Source organism: Odontesthes bonariensis, chromosome 18 (genome assembly GCF_027942865.1).
Source record: "Odontesthes bonariensis isolate fOdoBon6 chromosome 18, fOdoBon6.hap1, whole genome shotgun sequence".
Classification (NCBI taxonomy): domain Eukaryota; kingdom Metazoa; phylum Chordata; class Actinopteri; order Atheriniformes; family Atherinopsidae; genus Odontesthes; species Odontesthes bonariensis.
In genome coordinates this window covers 31,346,059-31,369,037 of record NC_134523.1, presented here as the reverse complement: position 1 = coordinate 31,369,037, position 22,979 = coordinate 31,346,059, and the positions used below count along the sequence as shown (strand labels likewise).

The 22,979-nt window shown below is 45.1% G+C and overlaps 1 protein-coding gene across 2 annotated transcripts in view; it reads right to left on the bottom strand.

The window, feature by feature from the left end:
* The window catches only part of c18h6orf136 (chromosome 18 C6orf136 homolog), a 51,333-nt gene that overhangs the window by 1,853 nt on the left and 26,501 nt on the right, over positions 1–22,979 (bottom strand). For both annotated transcript variants that reach the window (XM_075450502.1, XM_075450503.1), the window contains exons 3-6: positions 10,227–10,892; positions 1,026–1,114; positions 743–943; positions 232–301 (exon numbers count right to left, since the gene is read on the bottom strand). In XM_075450502.1, coding sequence (XP_075306617.1) covers positions 232–301; positions 743–943; positions 1,026–1,114; positions 10,227–10,892 — 1,026 coding nt within the window. The remainder of the gene's footprint in view (positions 1–231; positions 302–742; positions 944–1,025; positions 1,115–10,226; positions 10,893–22,979) is intronic.

The window sequence follows — 22,979 nt, the reverse complement described above, 5'->3', positions numbered from 1 at the left end:
CAACACATTTAAACACAGAATATCAACCATTTAGTTCCCAGAAAACTTGGGGGTTTTCCCCAGGGCAACAAACAAAACTGACAATATCATCTTATACGTCATCCTCTGTTGAACTTCCCGACAGTGACGACAGCCTAAAGAGTGGAACACAGAGCAGGAGGGGCAGCAGCCACTGCAGGAGGGGCAGCAGCCACTGCGCTGCTACAGGGCCAAAACAAGTCAACTGCTCACCTTCTCAACTTTGTGACAATGAATGAGTCCATCCTGTCCTATGTGAAAAGTAGAGAAAGCATCATATGACCTGGAAGAGAAGATATTTGGATTAGATAAGATTAGAAACCACTGTAACACAAGACTACTTTACAAAAAACATCAAACATTTACATTCCGACACTTCAGTCAAAAAGGAACCATCCAGAACTGGACAGAGTTCCGGTTTTATACTGATGTCTTTGGGGCAGTTCTGCTACCTAAACTTTGGCTGCTGGCTGGGATGTAAGTCCCTCTAAAAATGATCAGGGTTTTGCTTCAAGGCTACAGTTTCTCTGGCTCCAAAGTGTACACTCCAACTCCAGGACACAGAGCTTCAACAGTGAGGGTTAGAGTTCATGTCCAACTTTGGGTCTTTATGAGGGGGACCTTCCAGAGACGGGAGCTTAAAGAGGTCGTTAAAAAGGGCTTAAAATGTCTCTTTAAAGCTTTACAGACGGGTAACACCATGCCGTGAGATGAGCTGTGTTACCTGTACAGAAATGATTTGTCTTTGCGGTAGAAGCGCAGCAGCTGAGTGTGGAAGGGAAGACCCTTGATCCTCCAGCGAGCCTTTATGGTTCCATCCTCCACATGCTTGGTGAGCTTCAGCACATCCAGCCGGGCCTCGGCGTAGTAACACAGACACAGGAGCCGCCACAGGGACAGGGTGAGGCGGTACGCAACACGACCTCTGCATCAACACAACAAGCAGCTTCCGGTCTTTGTTCCAAGTACAACACATCAACATTTGCCCAGCCTGAACGTGCACGCACCTGGTCTTGATGTTTATGAGGCCATTGATGAATTCCAAATCATTCGAGTACATGGTGTAATCATGGTTGGTCATAAAGAAACTTGGAAGCTGTAGAACAAACAGAAAAATAATTCCATGATGAAATGGCACAGCTTTCCAACAAGTTTCACACCTGGGAACTTTGTTGGGCACTGAATGAACACTGCTAAACAAAGAAGAGCGCGACTGCTGGTCCCTAGTTTACACAAAGCCACACATCACAGTCCTTTAACCAAGCCAGGTGGTCCTTTAACTCTCAGCAGTGATGATTTCATGAGCTTCTTTATCAATAAAATTGTTTCTATCAGAGAGAAGATTGATGGAGTCCTTCCCACTATTATCAGTGATGTATCATCAAGTACAGCAGCTTTAGAAGTATAGTTCAAGTCATATTTATCTGAAAGATTTCAGTTTGTTCTTGTAAATGAAGAATCTTCCTCACACACCAGAGGAGAAATTGTCTAGCTATATAGTTACTCTACTCCCCCTTGAGCTGTCACCTTACCGTGGTGGGGGGGTTTGCGTGCCCCAATGAGTCTGGGAGCTATGTTGTCTGGGGCTTTAAGCCCCTGGTAGGGTCACCCATGGCAAACAGATCCTAGATGAGGGACCAGACAAAGAACAGCTCACAAGACCCCTATGATGAGTGATACTTTTGGACGCCGTGTTCCCTTGCCCGGACGCGGGTCACCGGGGCCTCCCCCTGGAGCCAGGCCCAGGGGTGGGGCCCGCCGGCGAGCGCCTGGTGGCCGGGTCTGTGCCCGTGGGGCTCGGTCGGGCACAGCCCGAAGAAACGACACGGGTCCCCCTTCCTACGGGCTCACCACCCGTGGGAGGGGCCATGGGGGTCGGGTGCAATGTGAGCTGGGCGGCAGCCGAAGGCAGGGACCTTGGCGGTCTGATCCTCGGCTACTGAAGCTGGCTCTTGGGACGTGGAACGTCACCTCTCTGCTGGGGAAGGAGCCTGAGCTGGTGCGCGAGGCTGAGCGGTTCCGGCTAGATATAGTCGGACTCACCTCGACGCATGGCTTGGGCTCCGGAACCAGCCTCCTCGAGAGGGGTTGGACTCTCTTCCACTCTGGAGTTGCCCGCGGTGAGAGGCGTAGAGCAGGTGTGGGCATACTTATCGCCCCCCGGCTGTGCGCCTGTACATTGGGGTTCACCCCGGTAGACGAGAGGGTAGCCTCCCTCCGCCTTAGGGTGGGGGGACGGGTCCTGACTGTTGTTTGTGCTTATGCACCAAACGGCAGTTCAGAGTACCCACCCTTTTTGGAGTCCCTGGAGGGGGCACTAGAGAGTGCTCCTCCGGGAGACTCCCTCGTCCTGCTGGGGGACTTCAATGCTCACGTGGGCAATGACAGTGAGACCTGGAGGGGCGTGATTGGGAGGAACGGCCCCCCCGATCTGAATCAGAGTGGTGTTTTGTTGTTGGACTTCTGTGCTCGTCACGGATTGTCCATAACGAACACCATGTTCAGGCATAAGGGTGTCCATATGTGCACTTGGCACCAGGACACCCTAGGCCGCAGCTCGATGATCGACTTTGTAGTCGTATCATCGAGTTATAAATGTAAATGTAACAAACGAAGATAAAGAACAACCGAAAATGCGAATGACACACATTTACAGATTAAATGAGGTATTGCACAGATTAATAATAAAAAAAAAGCATAAAGGCAACAAAAATGTACAGCAAAAATGACAGAACATTTACATTTATAACTCGATGATGCGGCCGTATGTCCTGGACACTCGGGTGAAGAGAGGGGCGGAGCTGTCAACTGATCACCACCTGGTGGTGAGTTGGCTCCGCTGGTGGGGGAGGAAGCCGGTCAGACCTGGCAGGCCCAAACGTATTGTGAGGGTCTGCTGGGAACGGCTGGCGGAATCCCCTGTAAGGAGGAGTTTCAACTCCCACCTCCGGCAGAGCTTCAACCATGTCCCGGGGGAGGTGGGGGACATTGAGCCCGAATGGGCCATGTTCCGTGCCTCCATTGTTGAGGCGGCCGACCGGAGCTGTGGCCGCAAGGTGGTCGGTGCCTGTCGTGGCGGCAATCCCCGAACCCGCTGGTGGACCCCAGTGGTGAGGGAGGCCGTCAAGCTGAAGAAGGAGTCCTATCGGGCCTTTTTGGCCAGTGGGACTCTGGAAGCAGCTGATGGGTACCGACAGGCCAAGCGGAACGCAGCCTCGGCGGTTGCTGAGGCAAAAACTCGGGCTTGGGAGGAGTTCGGGGAGGCCATGGAGAACGATTTCCGGACGGCCTCGAGGAGATTCTGGTCCACCATCCGGCGGCTCAGGGGGGGGGGAGCGGTGCACCGTCAACACCGTGTATGGTGAGGGCGGGGCTCTGCTGACCTCAACTAGGGACGTCGTGACTCGGTGGGGGGAAATACTTCGAGGGCCTCCTCAATCCTACCGACACGCCTTCCGATGAGGAAGCAGAGTTGGGGAGCTCGGACGTGGGACCTCCCATTTCTGGGGCTGAGGTTGCCGAGGTGGTCAAAAAACTCCTCGGTGGCAAGGCCCCGGGGGTGGATGAGGTCCCTCCTGAGTTCCTCAAGGCTCTGGATGTTGTGGGGCTGTCTTGGTTGACACGCCTCTGCAGCATCGCGTGGACATCGGGGGCAGTGCCTCTGGACTGGCAGATCGGGGTGGTGGTCCCCCTCTTTAAAAAGGGGGACCGGAGGGTGTGTTCCAACTATAGGGGGATCACACTCCTCAGCCTCCCTGGTAAGGTCTTTTCGAGGGTACTGGAGAGGAGGATCCGCCGGATAGTCGAATCTCGGATTCAGGAGGTGCAGTGTGGTTTTCGTCCTGGCCGTGGAATAGTGGACCAGCTCTATACCCTCCGCACGATCCTGGAGGGAGCATGGGAGTTCGCCCAACCGGTCTACATGTGTTTTGTGGACTTGGAGAAGGCGTTCGACCGTGTCCCTCGGGGACTCTTGTGGGGGGTGCTCCGGGAGTATGGAGTGCCGGACTCCTTGATATGGGCTGTTCGGTCCCTGTATGACCGGTGTCAGAGTTTGGTCCGCATTGCCGGCAGTAAGTCGGACATGTTTCCTGTGAGGGTTGGACTCCGTCAGGGCTGCCCTTTGTCACCGATTCTGTTCATAATTTTTATGGACAGAATTTCTAGGCGCAGCCAGGGCGTTGAGGGGGTCCGGTTTGGCGACCTCAGAATCGGGTCTCTGCTTTTTGCGGACGATTTGGTTCTGTTGGCGTCGTCAGGCCATGACCTTCAGCTCTCACTGGAGCGGTTCGCAGCCGAGTGTGAAGCGGCTGGGATGACCATCAGCACCTCCAAATCTGAGACCATGGTCTTCGGCCGGAAAAGGGTGGAATGCTCTCTCCGGGTCGGGAATGAGATCCTTCCCCAAGTGGAGGAGTTCAAGTATCTCGGGTCTTGTTCACGAGTGAGGGACGAATGGAGCAGGAGATTGACAGACGGATGGGTGCGGCGTCTGCAGTGATGCAGGCTCTGCACCGGCCCGTCGTGGTGAAGAAGGAGCTGAGCCAGAAGGCGAAGCTCTCGATTTACCGGTCAATCTATGTTCCTACCCTCACCTATGGTCACGAGCTGTGGGTAGTGACCGAAAGAACGAGATCGCGAATACAAGCGGCCGAAATGAGTTTCCTCCGCAGGGTGTCTGGGCTCTCCCTTAGAGATAGGGTGAGAAGCTCGGTCATCCGGGAGGGGCTCGGAGTAGAACCGCTGCTCCTCCGCATCGAGAAGAGTCAGATGAGGTGGCTCGGGCATCTGGTGAGAATGCCTCCTGGACGCCTCCCCGGTGAGGTGTTCCGGGCCCGTCCCACTGGGAGGAGGCCCCGGGGAAGACCCAGGACACGTTGGAGAGACTATGTCTCTCTGCTGGCCTGGGAACGCCTCGGGGTCCCCCCAGAAGAGCTGGAGGAAGTGGCCAGGGACAGGGACGTCTGGGTCTCTTTGCTCAAGCTGCTGCCCCCGCGACCCGATTCCCGGACCAGCGGAAGATAATGGATGGATGGATGGATAGTTACTCTAGATGGTATTTCCTTGGCTTCTAGTTCTACAGTGAGGAACCTTGGAGTTATTTTTGACCAGAATTTATCATTTGACTCGCATATAAAACAGGTTTCTAGGACTGCCTTCTTTCATCTTCGTAATATTGTTAAAATCAGGAACATCTTGTCTCAGAGTGATGCAGATAAACTGCTCCATGCATTTGTTACTTCAAGATTGGACTACTGTAATTCTTTATTATTGGGCTGTCCCACATATTCTCTGAAAAGCCTCCAGCTGATCCAAAATGCTGCAGCCAGAGTTCTGATGAGAACTAACAGGAGAGATCATATTTCTCCAGTTTTAGCTTCTCTTCATTGGCTCCCTGTTAAATTCAGAATAGAATTTAAGATTCTTCTCCTCACATATAAAGCTCTTAATGACCGAGCTCCATCATATCTTAAAGATCTCATTGTAAGATATTTTCCTAACAGAGCACTTTGCTCTCAGACTGCAGGTTTACTTGAGGTTCCCAGAGTTTCTAAAAGTAGAATGGGAGGCAGAGCCTTCAGTTATCAGGCCCCTCTCTGTGGAACCAGCTGCCAGTTTGGGAGGCAGAGCCTTCAGTTATCAGGCCCCTCTCTGTGGAACCAGCTGCCAGTTTGGGAGGCAGAGCCTTCAGTTATCAGGCCCCTCTCCGTGGAACCAGCTGCCAGTTTGGGAGGCAGAGCCTTCAGTTATCAGGCCCCTCTCTGTGGAACCAGCTGCCAGTTTGGGAGGCAGAGCCTTCAGTTATCAGGCCCCTCTCTGTGGAACCAGGTGCCAGTTTGGGAGGCAGAGCCTTCAGTTATCAGGCCCCTCTCTGTGGAACCAGCTGCCAGTTTGGGAGGCAGAGCCTTCAGTTATCAGGCCCCTCTCTGTGGAACCAGCTGCCAGTTTGGGAGGCAGAGCCTTCAGTTATCAGGCCCCTCTCTGTGGAACCAGCTGCCAGTTTGGGAGGCAGAGCCTTCAGTTATCAGGCCCCTCTCTGTGGAACCAGTTGCCAGTTTGGGAGGCAGAGCCTTCAGTTATCAGGCCCCTCTCTGTGGAACCAGCTGCCAGTTTGGGAGGCAGAGCCTTCAGTTATCAGGCCCCTCTCTGTGGAACCAGCTGTCAGTTTGGGAGGCAGAGCCTTCAGTTATCAGGCCCCTCTCTGTGGAACCATAATAAAATATATATATATAAAAAATTATTTCCCTTAGGGCTGGGTGATATGGGAAAAAGTCATGTCACAATATTTATTTTTTATATCAGTCGATATCGATATATATCATGATATAAAACAAATAACTATTTTGTGAATTTTAAATGTTCCCTGTTACTCTTAAAGGGGAACTCCGGGGCATTTGAAGCGCGTTTCCATTGCTAGAGGTTGTCAAATACTGATAGTAGGACACAGAGAGGTGCAAATCTGCGCTCCCTGTGTGGAGATCGCGCTGTTCGCACAGCGTGTCATGCGAGGCTAATACGTGGTGGCTAAGGGGCAACTGCTAACCCTTCCACGTAAAACAACAACTTGCACACAGCAGAAACGTCACACCACTTTATAAACCATCCGACAATAAAGTCACAAGCCTTACCATCAAAACCATATGCATGAAAAACTGCGTTCAAGTATTTAAAACATTACAACAATATTACTGGGCATGTATTGTTGTAATGTTTTAAATACTTGAACGCAGTTTTTCTAGAGAATATAATTGTTTTGTATATGGGATTATCGTCCATCGACTCTTTTGGGCTTTCACATGCGCGAGCGTACAACCAGCCGGTGAGTTACATGCTGTTTATAAAGTTGTTTTGTAACGTCCCCATGCCAGTAATGTGAGAACCATGCATATGGTTTTGATGGTAAGGCTTGTGACTTTATTGTCGGATGGTTTATAAAGTGGTGTGACGTTTCTGCTGTGTGCAAGTTGTTGTTTTACGTGGAAGGGTTAGCAGTTGCCCCTTAGCCACCACGTATTAGCCTCGCATGACACGCTGTGCGAACAGCGCGATCTCCACACAGGGAGCGCAGATTTGCACCTCTGTGTCCTACTGTCAGTATTTGACAACCTCTAGCAATGGAAACGCGCTTCAAATGCCCTGGAGTTCCCCTTTAATTGAGATTTGAAGATATTAGAAAGTAATATTTAATTCAATATTTATTTTCTGTCAAAGTTGAACATGACATGTAACACTATACAACTGTTTCAGATAAATACAGAACAGGTATTTTAATTTAAAATCCTATATCTGACCGGTCAACTAATCAAAAAAAGTTTGCATTCTCCGTGCTTAAACACGTGGCGCTGCTCCAGGTGATGAAAAAGATTACCGTATTTTCTGGATTATAAGTCACTCCAGAATATTAGTCGTATCAGTCAAAAAATGCATCATGAAGAGGAAAAAAACATTTATAAGTCGCACTTATTTAGAAATTTATTTCACAAAATCCAAGTGCAAGAACAGACCTCGTCCATGTTGAAAATAAGATCCGGTGACTGATATAAAACGGATATAAAGTTAACTGCTTTTCAATTAACTCATGGAAACTGTCGACCTTGGCCTGGAAGTCTGCCGGCAGTTTCTGACACACTGGTGTCCGTGTTCTGATAAGCCCCTTTCACATTGCCGGATAACCCGCGTTTAATCCGCGAATTTAGCGTGTCCGCTGTTGCGTTCACACTGCCGACCCGGGCTGCCGCGTCAACTCGCCTTTCGACCCGCGTCGGACCCTAGTCTTTTTGCCGAGCCGAGTTTGATGTGAACGCAATCGACGCGGGTCGGACGTGGGCGTGGCGTGACGTGAGGAGTTTAAAAGACAGAATGGACAGCTGATTCAGAACAACAGCGACAGGTGAGGACAAGTTTTACTCTACTTACTGTTTTACCCTACATCAAGTTCGAGACATTTTTTAATATGGCCAACTGGGGAGACAAGGAGGTCCGCGAGCTCCTCAACCTCCGAGCAGAGGACGTTATTTACCGCCACATTTCGGGGACTATAGTGCTCTTGTATTCTCCGCATATGTTCTTCGGCGGCATCCCACGTTGTAACCATCCACACCCCGTAAAATAACATCTCCATGAACTGCATATACAATTGCAAAAACGAGTCCTCAAGGTGTATTTAACCCTACCTCCGACGCATGGCTTGTGCCTACATCATTGTACACGCCCAGCATTTTCTGTGTTTCGTGTGACGCTCTGCCACTAGGCAACGCCCCCTGAACTTGGCTTCAGGCGACACAGGTCACTAACACGCCAAGCGTTCACATTGCTCGACGCGGGTCGAAGGTGCAATTTGGACCCGCTAAGGTAGCGGGTCGCAGTGTGAAAGGGGCTATAGAGAGGAGGATGCGTTGCATGAAGCGGTAACACCAAGAAGGCCCACCCGCAGTGTCATTTCTATTCATCTCCTTGGCAGGTACCAGGTCGTGGAGACCTAACTGCACCGTTGACGAGCCTCTCCCGGCAGTGCGTTGTTCCAGAACCCACCTGTGGACTCGTCCCTCCAGCTCTGGCCATCTTGCTTTCAGCCCGTGATTAGCTTTCTTTGTTAGCATATAGATGTCACAAGCCTAGAGTGTCTTCTCGTGGCTGTAGATTGCTATGTTTACTCCTTGGTTCATGTCAGTCAGTATGAATTAACATTTAAAAACATGTTCAATTATATATATTTTAATATATAAGTCGCAGGAGCAGCCAAACTATGAAAAAAGTGCGACTTTTTCTCTGGAAAATAAGGTAGTGTTAAGGCTGATTTATGGTCGTCTACGGAGACCCTCTCCGTCGTCGGAGACCCTCCCGGAGACGCTCTCCGTCGCTTGCGTGCGTCGGCCAACATTCCTATCTATCCGTCGAGGAGACGGAGACTCTGGAGACCGCAAGGGTTGTGATTGGTCGGCTAACAACATCATTTCCGGAATCCCTTTTTCTGGTTTAGCGCCTTCCTCTCAGAACAACAACACCGCCACTTTTGAAAGAGTTTACTGTGTGCCGGTCAACATTTGGTCAGAATTATTTGCATTTCAATTTCAACAAGCTCCAACTCCAACAACAGTCTTTCTCTCTGGGTCGCCATCGTTGACTGTGAGGAGTGGAACGGAGCCGGAAGGTGAACAAACAATCAACCACTTTCACCATAGACTTCGCAAATTGGGTCGTCTAACGTAGCGCTGCCTACTGATCGGGAGGTCAACTGCCTTGCGTTTCCGACAGCCCAACGGAGAACTTTGAAAGGTTTAAAGCCTCTCCGTAACTACGGAGACGGATTGACGGATAGTAACGGAGAAGCATACTGAGGCCTTTATTCCCCGTCTTTGTCGGAACATTTGCTCACATAATTTGCAGAGCACACTACTCTGTTTCGTGTCGGACTTTCAAAAAAACCAAAATAACCTCCAACCACCGAACTTTTCGGGCCCTTCTTATCGACGTCATCAACAATGTCATCCCTTACGCCTTGGGCTGTGTCTTCCGTCGTTTCTTCAGAGGGAGCACTCAGTTTCTGTTTTTATACGGCTGCAGCAGCACAAACACGCCACGACCAGCTGCTGGCTCGGCTCTATTCCAGCCACGTGATTGGTTCAGCGCGGCGCAACTCTCGTTGTCATTGGCTATTCGTATTGTCTGTCAAAAGATGGACGAATGTAATCTATCGAAAAGTATACCAACCATGTGTCATATCTCTATCGAGGAAAAGTTATTCCTAGACAGCTATGGTTTTATCGCCCAGCCCTAGTTTGCCTGTTCCAATAGGTATCCTTTGAATGGTGTTACAGTGTTTGTTGTCCCCTCTTTTCTTTGAATGGTGTTACAGTGTTTGTTGTCCCCTCTTTCCTGTCATCTTAAACCCCAGCTGGTGGAGGCGGATGGCCACCCTTCCTGGTTCTGCCAGAAGTTTGTGTTGCTGTCATCAGATTCAAGATGAGCTGATGATTTTCATGAAATAGTAAAATGTCTCACTTTCAACATGTGATAAGTTTATATGTCCTGTTGTGAAAGAAATATTGGTTTATGAGATAAGTAAATCATGTCATTCTGTTTTTACTTTTTATACAGCATCCCATTTTTTTTGGAATAGGCTTGGATTTAACCCTTATGTGACCCGTTACAAGGCGTTTCCTTAATCCAGTCTGCTGCCCTTACTCAGACACTAGGCGCACTCTTACCTCTATCCTCAGTCTTTCGTACATCAGAGCCAGTTTGCGTTCTCCTTCACTGTCTCCTTCACAGTGCTCCACCTCTGCACCGCCTGTATGGCTGCACAGAGAGACGGATGGCAGCAGACGCAGTTCCACAGGTCTCCTGTTAAGTCCACTCTCCCGGTGGGATTTCAGTGTGCTGCCATGCACTGGGTATGTGCCCGGACAGTGAAAACAGTAAAAGTGAGAGCCATACATGTATGGTGCAGGACATCCTTCTGTTTCAAACAGGCTTCTGAAGCAGCCATGCTCCCTCTTTACATCATTAGCTCGGCTTCTCTGGAGCATCTCAATATTGATGTCATCTTCCCTGCTGCCGTCCACGGTGGTCAGTGGAAAGGAGAACTCAGAGGGCTTCCGGGTCCCCAGATTAGGCAGCTCTCCTGTTTTGACGAGCTCCAGCAGGGTGTGCAGGTCATTTGACTCGCCCTGTGGCACCAACACATATACACTGAGAGACTCCTCCCAGTCCTCCTCGTAGCAACCTTGTTTCTGAGACTGGCTGGCATGATGCAGGGGATGGGACAGCAGCGGCTGCTTCACACTCTGATATCTCAGGCTGTTAGGGGGAGCCAGGGCCCAAGCAGCACTGCTCAGCCGGCGAGGCCCACACATCCACTGCCAGTCCACAACCTGAAAGCACCAACAGCAACATTTAGGATGACATATTCTGAATAGTTTTGTCTTAATTGTGCATGTCCAGCACAGACCCAGACCCAGCACAGACCCCGCACAGACACAGCACCGACACAGCACCGACACAGCACCGACACAGCACCGACACAGCACAGACCCAGCACATCTGCTTTCATTTCCCAACCTGCACTTTGTTCTTTTCTTGCGTTTCCGTTGGCTGCTTTTGTGTTTCTGTGAGAATCTATGGGTGGATCCTCACAGGGGTCTCACTGGCTACGTTTCCGTGCACAGCAATGTTTCCACTCTGAACTTTTTAAAATGAGACAATATTCTGATTATACTGTCCCCAAAAGTTGCACATCGGACAATCCTTTCCATATTCCTCATGTTATAGCGCACCGTTAGTGCCCATTAAGACAGGCTCACATTTTGGATGCAACCATTGTGATGTCTGCACTAGGGCTGAGCAACTTTATCGATACTGCAATGTATATAGTTTTCTCTGGACCCATGTCATCACTGACCAGTGATGACATGTTTAGCCGCATGTCGTCCTACAATCGCTGGTTGTCTAGATGGTGTCCAGCAAACAACGTGGGCTACATAGATAATTGGCAATCTTTCTGGAGAAAACCTGGTCTGATGAGGAGAGACGGCATCCATCCCACTTTGGAAGGAGCTGCTCTCATTTCTAGAAATATGGACGAATTTATTTGCCACCCTAAAACATGACAACCCAGGGCTCAGAGCAGGATGCAGAGTTGTAGTCTTACACACTTCTCTGCAGCTTCCCACCTGCTGCTACCCCCCCAATCAATTAACACAAAAGGAGCAAATCCTCTTGTGCAAAAAAAAAATTTAAACAAAAACTTTAACTGAACAAAAACATCAAACTATTAAATGTGGTTTGCTGAATATCAGATCTCTACTTTCGAAGTCTCTGTTAATGAATGAGTTGATGTGTGATCATCATATTGATATATTTGGTCTTACAGAAACCTGGCTGCAGCAGGAGGATCATGTTGTGGATTTGATCAATCTGTCTTTGTTGACAGGATATGTACCTCAGACTTTTAAGGTTGCTGTAATTAAACCTTTACTTAAAAAACCTACTCTTGATTCAGAAGTGTTGGCTCATTATAGACCTATATCCAATCTCCCTTTTATGTCTAAAGTTCTTGAAAAAAATAGTTGCAGCTCAGCTTTGTGATCACTTACACAGAAATAATCTGTTTGAAGAGTTTCAGTCAGGATTCAGAGTGCATCATAGCACAGAAACTGCACTGCTGAAAGTTACCAATGATCTCCTCTTAGCCTCTGATAGCGGACTTGTGTCTGTGCTTGTCCTGTTGGATCTCAGTGCTGCATTTGATACGGTCGATCACAGTATCTTATTACAGAGACTTGAACATGTTATTGGGATTAAAGGAACTGCATTAGGCTGGTTTAAGTCATATTTATCTGATAGATTTCAGTTTGTTCTTGTAAATGAAGAATCTTCCTCACACACCAGAGTAAGTCATGGAGTTCCCCAGGGTTCTGTGCTTGGACCGATTCTTTTCACTTTATACATGCTTCCATTAGGTAACATTATTAGACAGCATGGCATAAATTTCCATTGCTATGCTGATGATACTCAGCTGTACTTATCTATTAAACCAGATGAACCCAATAGGTTGGTCAGACTACAAGCATGTCTTAAGGACATAAAGACCTGGATGACTCAGAACTGTCTGCTTCTAAATTCAGACAAAACTGAAGTCGTTATCTTTGGACCTGAGCATTTCAGGGAGAAATTGTCTAGCTATATAGTTACTCTAGATGCTATTTCCTTGGCTTCTAGTTCTACAGTGAGGAACCTTGGAGTTATTTTTGACCAGAACTTATCATTTGACTCGCATATAAAACAGGTTTCTAGGACTGCCTTCTTTCACCTTCGTAATATTGTTAAAATCAGGAACATCTTGTCTCAGAGTGATGCAGAAAAACTAGCCCATGCATTTGTTACTTCAAGATTGGACTACTGTAATTCTTTATTATTGGGCTGTCCCACATATTCTCTGAAAAGCCTTCAGCTGATCCAAAATGCTGCAGCCAGAGTTCTGATGAGAACTAACAGCAGAGATCATATTTCTCCAGTTTTATCTTCTCTTCATTGGCTCCCTGTTAAATTCAGAATAGAATTTAAGATTCTTCTCCTTACATATAAAGCTCTTAATGACCGGGCTCCATCATATCTTAAAGATCTCATTGTAAGATATTTTCCTAACAGAGCACTTCGTTCCCAAACTGCAGGTTTACTTGAGGTTCCCAGAGTTTCTAAAAGTAGAATGGGAGGCAGAGCCTTCAGTTATCAGGCCCCTCTATTGTGGAATAAGCTGCCAGTAAATGTCCGGGAAGCAGACACCCTTTCCACTTTTAAGACCAGGCTTAAAACTTTCCTTTTTTATAAAGCTTATAGTTAGGTCTGTTGAATCTGATAGTGTATCTGCTAGTGTGTCTTGTCCTGCCTCCACCTCTGGCACCCTCTATACTTTCATTACCCCCTACCCGAACCAGGGTTTGCATCCCCAGCCCGCTGTGACTGGTGTGCAGTTGGTGAGAGGCTGAGGTAGCTTGTGGCTGTAAAAAGATGGTTGTTGTGGTGTGAGGAGCAGATCTAAATAGGGAGTATAGGGAATTACTCAATGAGTCTGGTCCTTTATTTATTTATTTATTTTTTCGTTAGCACAAGTTTCTTGTGTTTACCTTGAATAGGGATGGCTCAGGTAATCCTGAAACATCCCATAGTTAAGCTGCTATAGGCCTAGACTGCTGGGGGGCCTCACCTTTCCTCACTTTATGTATATGTGATATTATTGTGGTCATTAACTCGTGTTTCCCTGTTCCAACAGATATCCTTTGAATGGTGTTACAGTGCCGCCGCGGCCCTCCCCCTCTTTCTGTCTTCTCAAACCCCAGCTGGTCGAGGCGGATGGCCACCCTTCCTGAGTCTGGTTCTGCCAGAGGTTTCTTCCTGTTCAAAGGGAGTCGTTTCTCTCCACAGTCGCCTCAGGCACGCTCAAGCCGGGAGATTGGACCGAAAAACAAAAAGTTTTCAGTGCAATCTGTTGGTTTTCTTAGCTAGGAAATTGTTTTTGAATTGGCTCTATATGAACGAATTGGATTATTTTATGAATTATGATTATTATTAATTAATTGAATTCCAATTGGCTTGAATTTGACTTACTAAGTGCCTTGAGATGACATTTGTTGTATTTGGCGCTATATAAATAAAAATTAATTGAAATTGAATTGAATGTTAGCATCATGTTAGCATTAATGAATCAACTCCCTCTGACTGTTTAAATGTTCACGTTCCTGGAACCACAGGCAGAGGAGGAGTGGCAGCTATCTTCAGATCAGGGTTACTAATCAGTCCCAGACCCAAGATTAGTTTGAGCTTTTTTGAATCTCTGATTCTCAGTTTTTCCCACGCAAAGTGGAAATCACAGAAACCTCTTGTGTTTGTTGTTGTGTATCGTCCATAGGGATGTAATGGTTACCGGTATGACGGTAAACCACGATAAAAAGTGTTGACGATAACCATTACCGCGTTCATTTCAAATATCATTAATATCACGGTTAATAACACGGCATGAAAACCGTGAGTTTAATCCTTCCCAGCCTCATCCGAGTTCTTAATTTGTCGCGCATGCTCACTGTGCAGCCTACAACGTGCATTTCTTGAAGTTGGAATCATGGCCGAAGGTGTAGATGACAGCACTCAGAGTCAGGACATTTATCAACCCTCCAAAGCCCGATTCGCACGGGACTTGTATTACCTATGGACCCCCGGTAATTCGGAATAATTGCAGAGAATGTCTGAGTTCTTAGTCCTGTGCGAATGCGCCATGTCCGTGATTTGTGGGGTAATAATTCCGCCGCGAATTACCTACTGTGTTTCGGCGAAACACAGACGTCCTGTGGTAATTTAAGTCCCGTGTGACTGCACACGTGTGTATTTGTGAATACAATCGCACATCTCTTGTGTTGTCCTGGAGTAAACAATGGACAGTATTGCCGAGAGTTTGATGAACAGCATTTCAGGGGCAAGTAGGCCTGTCCTGCACAGGCCTATATTGAACCAGGGTAGGCCTAAAAACCACCTCAAGAAGAACAAGAAAGCACGAATACGCAACTGGATGGCTTGTGTGGCAGCATGCGGTAAGGAAATATGCCACTATCCCCAATGAACATAGATATCGTAAGGGTGCTAATAACCGCCCACTTCATTGAAAATGTGATAATATACATGCTTCAAATACTGTTTGGTTGTACTACCTTGTATTTTTGGGTAGCGACAACTGTGTCGAGCTGACAGCTGCTCACAGCTGTTAGGATCAGCTGGCATTAGCTGACAGCAGTTTCTACCGTAATTTGGTATTTACCTCCAGCATGTTCAAAATTCTGTGATAGGCTTCCAACTTTAACATTGTTGTTAATGTAACTGTTAAGCACTTTGAGCTGCATGTCTTGTATGAAGTGCATTACGGAATATCCGCTCATGATGTCTGTGATTTGAGTAAATTACAGACTTTTGCTTGTCCACAAAAAAATACAGAGGTGCGGGGGTAGTTGCGAATTACCAGTGATCCATAGGTAATATTTATCCCGTGCGAATCGGGCTCAAGAGGACTAAATCCGAAGTATGGGCATATTTTGGTTTTTATAAGAATGCCGGGGGACAGTTTATAGAAGATGGTTATCCTGTCTGCAGAACATGGAGGAAAAAAGTTTCCGCTAAAGGTGGCAATACGTCAAATCTCCTTGCTCATCTCCGTGATCATCACCCACAACTGTATAGTCAATGCAAGGTAAGTTAATGTTAACGTTTTAGCTCAAATGCATAAATAAATGCATGGTGTGGGGACATAGGGTTGAAGCAGAATGCAATGATCCGTCTGTCTAACTTTTTAATAATGTGTCAATAATCTAAACAGATGCCTACGGCACATGTTCGTTCAGTGGTGTTAGTGTGGAGCTAATCGGGACACATCTTTAACGTTAGCCTCAGAGCTAGACGGGTCAACATTTGAGTTGCGTTTATCATAAAATTGTAGGCTACAGTTTGTAACTTTCAGACGGAAAAATAATTCAAAATCGCCCAAATTCACCTGTGTTTTGCCCTGTAAGATTGTATTTCACCCCGTTAGCCTGTATTTCGCTCTGTAACACTGTATTTCGTTTTAAAATAAACACAACAACATTCGCAGTCGGAAACTGTGCAGACTTGCCGCGGCAATACGCGGCCAAAACGCATGATAGCGGAGGACTCCACTCGGGGCAGACCACAGTAATATCAGATTCGGAAATAGTTCAAAAGCCGGTATTGCGTGCTCAGGTCAACAAACGTATTTCTGCATCAATTCCTATAACCCCGCGATCCGACGCCAGCTGGTCTGACATGCATGCTTATCGCTATGCATTGGAAGAGTGTGATCACATGGGAAATTGCGGACTTGGTGCGAAAGTCTCTCCTTAAAACTTTCCGTCATGCTAATAATAATGATCATAATATAATGAATATAAGCTGTTTACATGCTGCACTCTTGTTCTTTTAATGTTAATTGTGGATGTTTTTGATAAGATTTTGCAATATAATAAACACTGTTGCACTTTTTTCAGCTTGTGTAGGCCTATCAGTGCTTTCTGAACAGATTGAACACACTTTTAAAAATACCGCGATAATACCGAAAACCGTGATCATTTTGGTCACTATAACCGTGAGGTTAAATTTTCATACCGTTACACCCCTAATCGTCCACCTGGCCCTTATTCTGAGTTTCTGTCTAAATTCGCAGAGTTTTTATCCCAGTTAGTGCTGAGTACAGATAACGTCATTGTAGTGGGTGACTTTAATATTGATGTACCGGTAGATGTTGAAAATGACAGCCTGAATATGAACTTTAATTCTATATTGGACTCTATTGGATTTTCTCAGAGTGTTCACAGACCGACTCACTGCCTTAATCACACCCTTGATCTTGTGCTGACTTATGGCATTGAGAGTGAACAGTTAACAGTGTTCCCTCATAACCCTGTCTTATCTGACCATTTTCTGATAACCTTTGAGTTTACATTACTTGACTATACAGTTTCTGAGAAGAAATTTACATTTAGAAGGTGTCTATCAGAGGATGCTGTAACCAGATTTAAAGAATTAATTCCATCATCCTTTTCTTCACTGCCATGTGCAGATATGACAGAGGACGACTACCTAAACTTTACTCCAGCAGCACTTGACTCTCTTGTTGACAGCACTATGTTTCAATGCGTACAGCACTGGACAATGTTGCCCCTCTGAAAAGGAAGGTAATCAGTCAGAAGAGGTTGGCTCCTTGGTATAATTCACAGCTGCGTGCTTTAAAGCAGAATGCAAGAAAGCTGGAAAGACAGTGGCATTCCTCTAATTTAGAAGAGTCTCAATTAGTCTGGAAAGATATTTTAATAACGTATAAGAAAGCTCTTCGTAAAGCTAGAACTGCTTATTATTCATCATTGATAGAAGAGAATAAGAACAATCCCAGGTTTCTCTTCAGCACTGTAGCCAGTCTGACAAAGAGTCCGAGCTCTGCTGAGCCAGTTATTCCTTTAACTCTCAGCAGTGATGATTTCATGAGCTTCTTTATTAATAAAATTGTTTCTATCAGAGAGAAGATTGATGGAGTCCTTCCCACTATTATCAGTGATGTATCATCAAGTACAGAAGCTTTAGAAGTATCTTTAGAACCTGATTTGTATTTAGACGGCTTCTGTCCAGTTGATCTCTCTGAGCTAACAACAGCAATAGTCTCTTCTAAACCATCAACTTGTGTTTTAGACCCAATCCCAACCAGACTGTTCAAGGAGGTTTTCCCATTAATTGACACTTCCATATTGGATTTGATCAATCTGTCTTTGTTGACAGGATATGTACCTCAGACTTTTAAGGTTGCTGCAATTAAACCTTTACTTAAAAAACCTACTCTTGACTCAGAAGTGTTAGCTCATTATAGACCTATATCCAATCTCCCTTTTATGTCTAAAGTTCTTGAAAAAATAGTTGCAGCTCAGCTTTGTGATCACTTACACAGAAATAATCTGTTTGAAGAGTTTCAGTCAGGATTCAGAGTGCATCATAGCACAGAAACTGCACTGCTGAAAGTTACCAATGATCTCCTCTTAGCCTCTGATAGCGGACTTGTGTCTGTGCTTGTCCTGTTGGATCTCAGTGCTGCATTTGATACGGTCGATCACAGTATCTTATTACACAGACTTGAACATGTTATTGGGATTAAAGGAACTGCATTAGGCTGGTTTAAATCATATTTATCTGATAGATTTCAGTTTGTTCTTGTAAATGAAGAATCTTCCTCACACACCAGAGTAAGTCATGGAGTTCCTCAGGGTTCTGTGCTTGGACCGATTCTTTTCACTTTATACATGCTTCCATTAGGTAACATTATTAGACAGCATGGCATAAATTTCCATTGCTATGCTGATGATACTCAGCTGTACTTATCTATAAAACCAGATGAACCCAATAGGTTGGTCAGACTACAAGCATGTCTTAAAGACATAAAGACCTGGATGACTCAGAACTGTCTGCTTCTAAATTCAGACAAAACTGAAGTCGTTATCTTTGGACCTGAGCGCTTCAGGGAGAAATTGTCTAGCTATATAGTTACTCTAGATGGTATTTCCTTGGCTTCTAGTTCTACAGTGAGGAACCTTGGAGTTATTTTTGACCAGAATTTATCATTTGACTCGCATATAAAACAGGTTTCTAGGACTGCCTTCTTTCACCTTCGTAATATTGTTAAAATCAGGAACATCTTGTCTCAGAGTGATGCAGAAAAACTGCTCCATGCATTTGTTACTTCAAGATTGGACTACTGTAATTCTTTATTATTGGGCTGTCCCACATATTCTCTGAAAAGCCTTCAGTTGATCCAAAATGCTGCAGCCAGAGTTTTGATGAGAACTAACAGGAGAGATCATATTTCTCCAGTTTTAGCTTCTCTTCATTGGCTCCCTGTTAAATTCAGAATAGAATTTAAGATTCTTCTCCTCACATATAAAGCTCTTAATGGCCGAGCTCCATCATATCTTAAAGATCTCATTATAAGATATTTTCCTAACAGAGCACTTTGCTCTCAGACTGCAGGTTTACTTGAGGTTCCCAGAGTTTCTAAAAGTAGAATGGGAGTCAGAGCCTTCAGTTATCAGGCCCCTCTCTGTGGAATAAGCTGCCAGTAAATTAGTTGATAAAAATGTCGTATAAAGTGCACAGCTCTCACGTTTGTGACATGTTCGTTTGTTTCTGTTTGTCTGGCTGTGTTGTCCTTCCGCTTCAAAGGTCGGACCACAGGTCCAATTAGCGACGATTCATGTCAAATCACACCGTCTCTTTTTTCTCCCCCAGAAAATGATGTAAGTATATCGTATCGTTGGCTGAATATCGTGTATCGTATCGTGAGATTAGTGTACCGCTACAGCCCTAGTCTGCGCTATCCAAAGCCCCTGCAGCCCGACTCTGCCGGAGTTTAGAGCCATAAAGATGTAGATATAAAGTCATAAAGCAGCACTGAGGTGTATACACTTCTACAGAATGTGAATAAGATGAAAACACCCTTCATACCTTCCTAATTATTACTCACAGGTTAAGATGATCAGAACAGGCTGCTCTCAGGGCAGTTTGTTTCCTCATTCAGAATGAGGTTTTCATTGGATTAACATTAGAATATTGCTGTGCATTTTAACATGCTCATTGTGAATGGACATGGGGTTTGACCTGGCCATCGCAGCCAGGGTCTGCTTGGGTTAAACGTCGCTCCTCAGGGATCCGCTTGGGTTAAACGTCGCTTCTCAGCGGTCTGCTTGGGTTAAACGTCGTTTCTCAGGGGTCTGCTTGGGTTAAACGTCGTTTCTCAGGGGTCTGCTTGGGTTAAACGTCGTTTCTCAGGGGTCTGCTTGGGTTAAACGTCGCTTCTCAGCGGTCTGCTTGGGTTAAACGTCGCTTCTCAGCGGTCTGCTTGGGTTAAACGTCGCTTCTCAGCGGTCTGCTTGGGTTAAACGTCGCTTCTCAGCGGTCTGCTTGGGTTAAACGTCGCTTCTCAGCGGTCTGCTTGGGTTAAACTTCGCTTCTCAGCGGTCTGCTTGGGTTAAACGTCGCTTCTCAGCGGTCTGCTTGGGTTAAACGTCGCTTCTCAGGGGTCTGCTTGGGTTAAACGTCGCTTCTCAGGGGTCTGCTTGGGTTAAACCAGAGTGGTGTAAAAAGAGAGTGGCGACACTCACCATTGAAAGAAAGGAATGCGGAAGTCACGTGGGTCACGGAGACGCCAGAGTTCCAAAGAAGAGACTTAGCTCCGTTAACCTCAATTACTCGTCAAGAACAATTACTGGTAAGTTAATAAAATAATAACATTTTAAACATTTTTTACATTTTTAAGCATTATCTATCAGAAGTATACTCTTAGATATCGTTACTTTTACATTTGGTTTGCATGAAATGTCGACGTTGATGTTAAAAATGTAATGGATTTAGGCACCTAGCTTAAAGCTTGGTAACGGAGGCTAACGTGAGGTAATTAACATGATCATTTCACTAAAGTCCGTTAACTTTTTATTGTCAGGTGACATTATGTAAAGTTGTTTTGATTGTTAGGTTTTAAAACATTACCAAAATACTATATAGGCCTATAGTAATAATACATTTAATAAATTTTTTTTTTTTTCAAATATCTTTATTGGATTTTATTACTTTATAGAACACTTGAACTGTGACTGCAACACGTCACAGAACCAGTATCACTCACACACACATACGCACGCACGCACACACATACCTAAACTTGCACAATCCTAACATTAATAACTCAAAGTACAAAATTCTTAACTGAAATACAGTTACATTTCAATGTAATAACGATCTCCCTTAAAATAAATAAGTAAATAAACAAACATAAATAAATAAATAAATACATTACATTCCTGATTCTATAATGCTCATGTATGGCTCCCAAAGATGATCAAACTCTTTCAGTTTTCCCTTGGCAATATATGTTAGTCTTTCTAATCTAGACCAATGCACTCTGAAAGTTCTTTTATCCACTGTTTCATGGAAGGAGCCTCTATATTCTTCCAATGAAATGCAATCACTCTTCTAGCTTGTAGAACTGATTAAAGGTAAGCAACACTCCATCCATATACAAATCTTTCACTGTCTGGATGCCCTTTGCATTCCATAATTTAAATCCCCCATCTTTTTTACCAGGTGGGAATTGTTCATTACCCCAGATATGGACAACCATGAACATCCTCTCCATGAGACTGTTATCGGAAAACAGAGTCTCTTCAGTCAAAGGCTTCTTCAGTTTGGATGCAAAACGGTCCGCTACAGGAAATCTTTCCTGCCCACAGCCATCAGCATCTATAATAACTCCTTGATTTAATTGAGCTACATCAACATTTAATTTCCCTCTGGGATAAATAAAGTATTTTTGAATTTGAATTTGAATTGAATAGGAGTAAATTGAGAGAGTACAGGAGACTCTCCTATATGTTTGTGTGCCGCGTGCCACATTAAAATTGTGTTTTTCAGGAAGGGATTTTTTGTAAGTTTTTTAAGTGTTTTGACATCTGAAGAGTAAAGATAACTATGCAAGGGCAGTTCTGGAACAGACTCTTGTTCAATGCTTACCCAAGCTGGGGGTGAAGTTGTAAAAAAGTAGTGTGCAGCTGACGTTAACTGGGCTGCCATATAATACCATCTAAGATTGGGAAACTGCAGTCCCCCTCTCTCATAAGGCTGGAATAGTAATTTTAGGCGGAGTCTTGCTTTCCTATTGTTCCAGATAAACTGACTGAACAACTTATTCAAGTGATCAAGAAATGATGCTGGTAATGGCAGAGGAAGTGTCTGGAAATAGTACAGGAATTTAGGTAAAATTGTCATTTTTATAATATTTATTCGTCCCATCATGGATATAGGCAAATTAGACCATCGGTTCAATAATTCAGTGACTTCATCTACCAGGGGATCATAGTTTGATGGGATTATTTTATGGAAGTCTGGAGTAATTTTAACCCCCAGGTATTTAAAACCTTCAGTAGTTGTTACAAATGGTGTTGCTATTGTTGGGTTTCCCTTCTCTTCCTCATTAAGAAACATTAATACGGATTTAGAGTTATTAATTTTGTACCCAGATAATTTACCAAAGTCTTCTAATAACCTTGTCAGATTTGGGATGCTCTTTTTTAGATCAGTAAGAAAAAATATTATATCATCCGCAAATAAAGAAATGAGGTGGTCCCTTTTTCCAATTTTTTTCCTGATATTCCTGCATGTGCTCTCACTGCTATAGCTAAAGGCTCTATTGCTAATGTAAAAAGTAGTGGTGACAAAGGATGTAGGCTCAAGGGTTTTGAAATGTTATTGGTTAAAATTTGTGCAGTAGGATTTGTATATAGTAATTGAATCCATTGGAGGAATGAGTTACCCAATCCATTTCTTGGAAGTAGTTTCAGGAGGTAATTCCACTCAATTCTGTCAAATGCTTGCATTGCATCCAGAGCCAGCAGTGCTGTATCTTTCGCATCATGTTTCTCATATAATATATTTAAAACCCGTCTGATATTGTGATAGCCCTGTCCATTTTTAACAAAACCTTGTTGGTCATCAATTATCAATTTAGGTATATATGTGTCTAGTCTCCTAGCGAGAGCTTTACATAATATCTTAGTGTCACATCCCATGAGACTAATACCCCTGTAGGAGGAGCATTCAGTTGGGGATTTATTTGGTTTTAATAGAAGAGTTATAGTAGCTACTCTCAATGGGCCTCATGCAACAACCGTTCGTACGCACAGATTTGTTCTTAAATCGTCCGTACGAGTGATTTAAGAGAATTTGCGCATTCACCAATCTTTTCGTATTTTACGTTTTCTTTCAGGTACGAACAGAATTTACGAGTGATCCAGACCTGTCGTAGGAGTTTCCTAAAATAGTCCGCTGTTATTCCAATCAAGTTTGTTTGACTAATGGATTGTATATTTAATTAC